At 48.6% G+C, this 6,493-nt stretch overlaps 1 protein-coding gene across 1 annotated transcript in view; it reads right to left on the reverse strand.

Moving 5' to 3' along the window:
• Positions 1–5,583: 5,583 nt before the first annotated feature.
• Cse1l (CSE1 chromosome segregation 1-like (yeast)) overlaps positions 5,584–6,493 on the reverse strand; it is a 40,900-nt gene continuing 39,990 nt past the window's right edge. Inside the window, exon 25 of the mRNA XM_013518240.1 lies at positions 5,584–6,017. Coding sequence (XP_013373694.1) covers positions 5,928–6,017 — 90 coding nt within the window. The 3' untranslated portion in view covers positions 5,584–5,927. The remainder of the gene's footprint in view (positions 6,018–6,493) is intronic.

The raw sequence follows: 6,493 nt of genomic DNA on the forward strand, positions 1-6,493 counted from the left end.
CTGGGATTTCTGAGCTCTCTTTGCTACTGAGACATTAGTACATTCCTGCAGACCACCAGGAAACCTGTATGTCGACATGTACTTAGCCATACAAACATTTCTATTTTCTAAAGCCATCCATTCATACTGAAACTCCCAGCACCTTGGGTTTTTTGTAGCTTCCCTTTTACAGGTCAGCAGAGTTTGCTGTTCTTGATCTCATAAGTCTGGACATAGAATTTTACCGACAGAATTTCATACCCAAGCTGGTTGAGGCCTTCCAAAGCCAGGGCAAGTGGACTGTAACTCTTGGAAATGGATGTTATTTTCGAGGTCGGGTCTTCCAGGCCCGCTGGGCCTGCGCCAGGGTGAACTTTTTTTTTTTGGTACTGGAAACTGAACTTAGGACCTTGTGCTTGCCAGGCAGGCACTTATGCCGCTGAGCTATAACTCCGGCCCCAAGGGTGAACTTTCAGTGGCAGGGCTCAGGGTGGATCCCCAGGTCTGTCCCGTGCTTGACCTTCCCACCCAAGAAGCTACTGCTGCTGCTTGGTGCGTAGGCGCCAAGAGGAACCCAGCAGACTAGGGCGATGGCAGGAAGGCAGCTGAGGCTGGAGATGGCGTGGCTTCAGTTTGTATGGAAACGTAACTTGAGAAGCAGATCGCTACCATCTGATTTGACAGATTCTGCTGAGCATGTAAGCATGGGTGGGTTGGCAGAGAAGTTAGCCAGTTTTCTCAAACTGGCTTTTAAAGAGATCCATTCTTTCGGGACGCAACAGACTACTCAAAGACAGGGGCTGGGGGCTTGGTTAGCGAAGCAGAACAGCCATTTTCTTGGAGTTTCCTTGCCTGTGTACTCGTACTGGTGTGTTTAATAGAAAGATACAGACTGTGCATGTGAAGTCAATCTTTAAATATCACATTTGCTTTGTAATTACTATTCTAATTTGTTAACAAAAACTAGGAAATTTGTATTGCTTTATTCTGTGCTATTAACAACCCCTTTTTTAGAAATACTTCCTTCTGCCGTACACAAACCCAGGACTGCAGTGACAAGAGCAGAGCAGTTACCGCATTAGTGTTAAATTTGTTTAAATTACAAGTCTATTATAAACAATTAGGAAGACACCCACAGCCTGGGTCCCAACATCAATCTTACCATGTTCACGTGCTCCCCACCCTGCTGTGACAATGGCATTTGCACTGCTGCCTTCATGGCCAGAGAGCTGGGCTCGCTTGGACTCTCACTGCTGCCCCAGAGCTTGCTGGGGCACAGGCAGGATCCGTGACAGGACCCTCTGCCTTCCCACGTGGGTTCGAGGAGCCTTTAGCTCGTGGTGAACGCTCTCGTTCCTTAGCGTACACAAGCAGCAGGGACAGCGGACCTCTGACGGCACTGAGCTCATGTGGACTGGCGGGTGCTGATGTCCTGTGGAGTCTGCATCTGCACAAAGGGTCTGTCAGAACCTCTGCAACCCCCTTGACCGTTCTGTAGTATCTCTTCCTATGTGGGGACATGGCAAGATTCTGATTTCCTTGCTCTTTTGCCAGCAGACCCTTAAGGTCAATGGCTTGGATTTTCTGTAGCTTGGAGATGGCTCAGGCTTTTGTCTACACTGTATGCCTACTGCAGGCTGATGGGAGATTGGTGACCATGTGGAAATACATGCCTGAGAATTTTCTGAGTCCTTCCTAGTAAGTTACTTTCCTGGCTTTTTGGATGTATGGACGAGAACACTGTAAACATGGTTGAAGGCTGCAGCTAAGAGAGGAGAGGTTTACACTGGCTCGTGCTGCAGTGGTCTCAGCCCTTGCATGGTCCGCCGGGTCCAGGCAGAAGCAGCACAGTGGAAGGGACTGGCAGAGGAAAGTGCACTTCAGGCAGGTAGGAAGCAGTCAGGTGAGGCGAGAAGGGAAGAGATGTCCTTCCAGGTCCCGCCACTGACCACACCCTACCTGGTAGCAGAAATCAGCTGTAAAGCCCAATCCGATCACCATCCTAACACGTGAGACTCTAGGGACCATTCTGGATTAGAGCTAAGCCATAACCATGGCCCAGGTTCCCCGGGCGGCACCGCCTGTCCATTGGCAACTGGATTGCAGATGTCATGCCTCAGCTGGCTCTGGAGCACTACCGGTTAAGCCCACAGCTGGTCTGTTTGGCTTCCTAAGCCCTTTATCAGGGCAGTGGAGAGACCAATGGCTCGAGGCATGGGTGCCAGATGCGTAGAGGGCTGGAGACTCGGAATGCGTGGTACAGGGCAGTGGGCTTTATTTGATGCCTGCCCCCTAGCTGGCTGGTCAGGATGCTTCATTTGAAAGCCATCTGTCTGAAGCCCGTGACAACAGTCCGGGAAAGGAGGCAGAGGGGGCTTTCTGGCTCCCATGTAGGGCTCGCTCCAGCTTGATGCTGGCTCGAGGGAGGTGCCTGATATTCCCAAGACACCAAGCTCGGCTGCCGCACCTGGGAATGGCAGGACCTGGGGGGATGCCAAGCCCTTTCTGGGCCCACCGAGAGGGTCAGGTTCTATTTTCTCAGCTGCCATTTGCTACAGAAACCCAGGATCCTGGAGCAGTAATCACGTGCCCCTCCAGACCCTGGGGGGTTCCTTTAACTGCTTGCAAGCTGGGCCTTTCTCCAGTGCACAGTGAAAAACTTTCTCTGTTTTATTTCCCATTCACCTTTCCCATCCAGTCTAGGAAGCTTTCCCCATCTACTGTGGTGTGGTCTTTACACAGACGGTGCTCTCAAGCTGCCAGATTTTCTCTCACATCATTTGGTCTGTAAGGGGGGAAACCTACAGACAGGCAACGTGCTCATACAGCTGTGGCCGCCTGCCCCAAGTACAGTGAACTCCCCGAGAATGGAGGGACAGGCCAGAAGCTGGGCCATGTTCCTTATTATCGGAGAAGCCACTGGAAAATACTTCTCAAGTTACTTCCAAAGGTTCCACGGAGTGTCTTTGCTTTACCAAAGAGCAGTGTTTCAAATATTACAAATACCCCAGGGTGGACCCTAGGGGTGGGTCTTGCCTTCCAGTCACATAACCAAGCCTTCATGTTTCTCCAGGAACAGGAGCTGTTGCAGGCTTTTGTACCTGGAACAAACGCTCACATCAATCAGGCTGGTTACGGGGCTGTGCCTGCGGATGGGAGGGCTCCTGGACATGGCAGGGTGATGACCACGTTCCCAAAGAACACGGACAGGATGTGTGTTTTGAAAACGGCTCATTAGCAGAATGCCTCAGGAGGAAGTCTTTATTAACTGACTGGGGCTCTGAGGCTTGTGCCAAACCATGACACAGTGGGTAAGGCCTGGGCTTCAATCCAGCGCCATCCAGCTGTGTGACCTGCACCTTAGAAAACAAGCACAACACCAGGCTAACATGCAAAAGCAAAGAATGAAGACACCAAAAACTGGATGGTGCTCTGGGCTGTAAGGCCAAGCACACACACAAGGACACCTCAGTTGTCGAACTCAATTCCTTCTACATTTGTGTTCGAACACTGAACAGTTGAGGAACTCAACGTATTTTTTCTCATAATAAGGGAAAACTGAATGAATGGTTTTGAGGCCCCACAATTACTTATACATTCATTTTTCCAGGATTTTAACAAATTTTGCAATGATTTCTTTAATCCTATCATGATTCACAGTTTTCTCTTAACTTTACTGCTGGTATCACTAACTTCTTTGGTGCTGTGGCTACAAACTTTTACACAAAGCACCAAAAACCCCCGAAAGTGAAAATCCCACGGTGACAAATGCTTTAATGCACTAACACGAGCACTACATGCTGTCTGGGTGACAGCAGCGCTTAGACTGAAGCGTCACCCCTTTGGGTCCACGGTGAGACAAGACGTGACTCTCTTGGCGCATACAGGTTTTTTCAGGGTGGAGTTTTGGTTTGACTATTGAGCAGTTTTTTCAAATTTTGCTGTTCGAGTAGTAGAAAGTTCAAGTTTGGAGCCGTCTGACAACCTAGGTATCGCATATTCACATGTCCACCAGAAGCATTTCTTACACAACAGCACAGGGCAACGGAAGATGGGAAGGAAAGACCACCAGCAAAGAATTTCTAGAACAGAAAAGTGGACAGGAATATCCTGATGGGTGACACAGCGGAGCAAGCCAGGGCAAGGACACTGGCTGGGACAGGCCAGGTTTTAAAACCTTTAAAGGACATACAAAAACCGTCTTGGATGGCAGACAGAGAGTTTGCAACAAAAAGCATCTTTAACAATTAACTGAATGATAATAAATTAATTGGGCCAAAGGAAAGAAGAAAAGCACTAGTCTTTCTTAGAAGCCACCTTAAACAGCACACCCCACCCGGCGTTTACAAAGACGAACAGCACCTATTTCATTCTGAACCGCTGAAGGGAAGCACGTGGTTTAATACACTGAACGAACACAGCGTCCTCAAGAGTCACTGCCTGGCACATCTTTAACTGTTTACCCACAGCCTAGCAAGAGCACAGCCATACAAAGAAACCCAGGAACCAGCACGCAGGAACCATCGCTACCAATTCCCTACGTGGCCTTCCAGTTCGCTTAACAAGTTACTTTAGAAGTCATCAGTAACGCTTCATTATCCTTCACCAATGACCACTCAAGCAAAGTAGTAATGTACAATTTACTGCTTCCATTGCCTTGTGAAAGCCAACAAAAATCAACAGCAACACAACCTAAAAAGACCAGATGGTAGAAACACGCTTAGATAGCTTGAAATTAAGCAACACTATCAGAACACCGCATAAAAAAGCATTCCGATCAGGCGCCTATGTAAGAAATCACCATGCAGAAAGAGGTTCCCGTTTAAGACAAATGGACGATTAACAATTCCAGCGTAAGTAAGCTGGTTCCCAACATTCAGACATTCTGATTCTTCATTCCTTGAAAACAAATGCTGTGCAAACTCTGCAGGTCGGGCTGAGGCAGGCAGCCCTCGGTGGGCTGTGCACTCCTGCGGCTCCTCCTAGACCTCTGGCTCCTAAGCTGGGACTGGCCCGAAGAGTCCCAAGGGTGACCTCTGACCTGCAGGGAAGGGGGCTGCCGGGAAGCAGCTGCACATCCCCGCCGGCAGTGCGCTCAGCAGGAGCCAGCAGTCTCTCCCCCTCAGGGGAGCCTCCTGCCCAGTTCCTGTGCAGCCACCCAGACCTGCCCACAAAGCTGTGGTGGGGAAGCTCCAGATTGGCAATGCTCCCTCTCCCTTTGTCAAAAAAAAAAAAAAAAAAGACAGGGGCTGGGGATTTAGCTCAGCGGCAAAAGCGCCTGCTTGGCAAGCGCAAGGTCGTGAGTTCAGTTCCCGGTACCGGAGAAAAACCAAAAAAAAAAAAAAAGACATTAAATGATTTTAAAATTAAGATTTTATGGAGTTCAGAGGAGAAGGGAAAAACTTAAAATTCTTCTTTTTTATAAAAGTGCCAGCACCAGAAACCTGTCCTGAAGATGTTCTTAGATACATAGTTTTCGGTTCTTTGTTGCTAGTTAGAACTATGAAGTGGGCACTGCGCTTGGCAAGTTACACACCTGATTCTCATTTACCTTTCCAAGAAAAGCTTCATACAAAGGACGAGAAGAATGCAAATGGCCGGGAGTTTCAAAACAAAGGATTTAGTAATAGAAGTTTCCACAGTGTCTGTCAAAAATTTAAAATGATACAAACCGTGCAAATACTCAACTCAAACCAAGGTTGCACACTCAACTATTGGTATTGTCCCTTGAAGTTGCAAACAGAAAAAAGTCATCCACTTATATTTATGACCACACAAACCATCTAGTTTGCTCAAAGTTCAGCTTAAAGCAACATTTAATATCCTTTATAAGATGGAAACTGTGACAAGTTCAAAAGGAAAACTTGCTTTGTTTGAATGCAGCTGTGCTCACACATCTACGTAGACTCTTCACCCACAGTGGGTGTGGCCAGTCAGGAACGCGCAGGTCACAGCAGTGTCACACTGGCAGCCTGAAGGTACCCCTGCAGGTACTGCAGCGCTTCCGCATTGAGGCTGGTACTCACCATGGAAGGGACCTACAACAGACGGAAACCACTGCTGGCTGCTGCAGGTGCAGACGCATTCCCACCGCCCAGCTCCTCCGCGAGGGGCCACAACTCATAAAGGGCAGCCCGGCTCCGACCCCTTTCCCGGAGAGTTCAAGCAACTCAGCTGTTCTTACGCCATCAGAAACGGCTAGGCCTAGGCAGGCACTGTGGTACATGTACATCAATCCTACCACTCGGGGAGGCCTAGGCAGGACTGCAAGTTTGAGACTTGCCTGGACAGCCTGGTGATTTATCAAGACCCTGTCTCACAACAAATGGATAGCCCTAAAAAGTAGATCCAGTGAGGAATTATTAGTATACTACTACATTCTTAGGCTTTTTAGGTTTAAAAAATATCCTTACTAATGATTCTGGGGGCTGGGGATTTAGCTCAGCGGCAAAGCGCCTGCCTGGCAAGCGCAAGGTCGTGAGTTCGGTTCCCGGTACCGGAGAAAAACCAAAAA

The sequence above is a fragment of the Chinchilla lanigera genome, unplaced genomic scaffold (genome assembly GCF_000276665.1).
Source record: "Chinchilla lanigera isolate Chin_1 unplaced genomic scaffold, ChiLan1.0 scaffold00044, whole genome shotgun sequence".
NCBI lineage: Eukaryota > Metazoa > Chordata > Mammalia > Rodentia > Chinchillidae > Chinchilla > Chinchilla lanigera.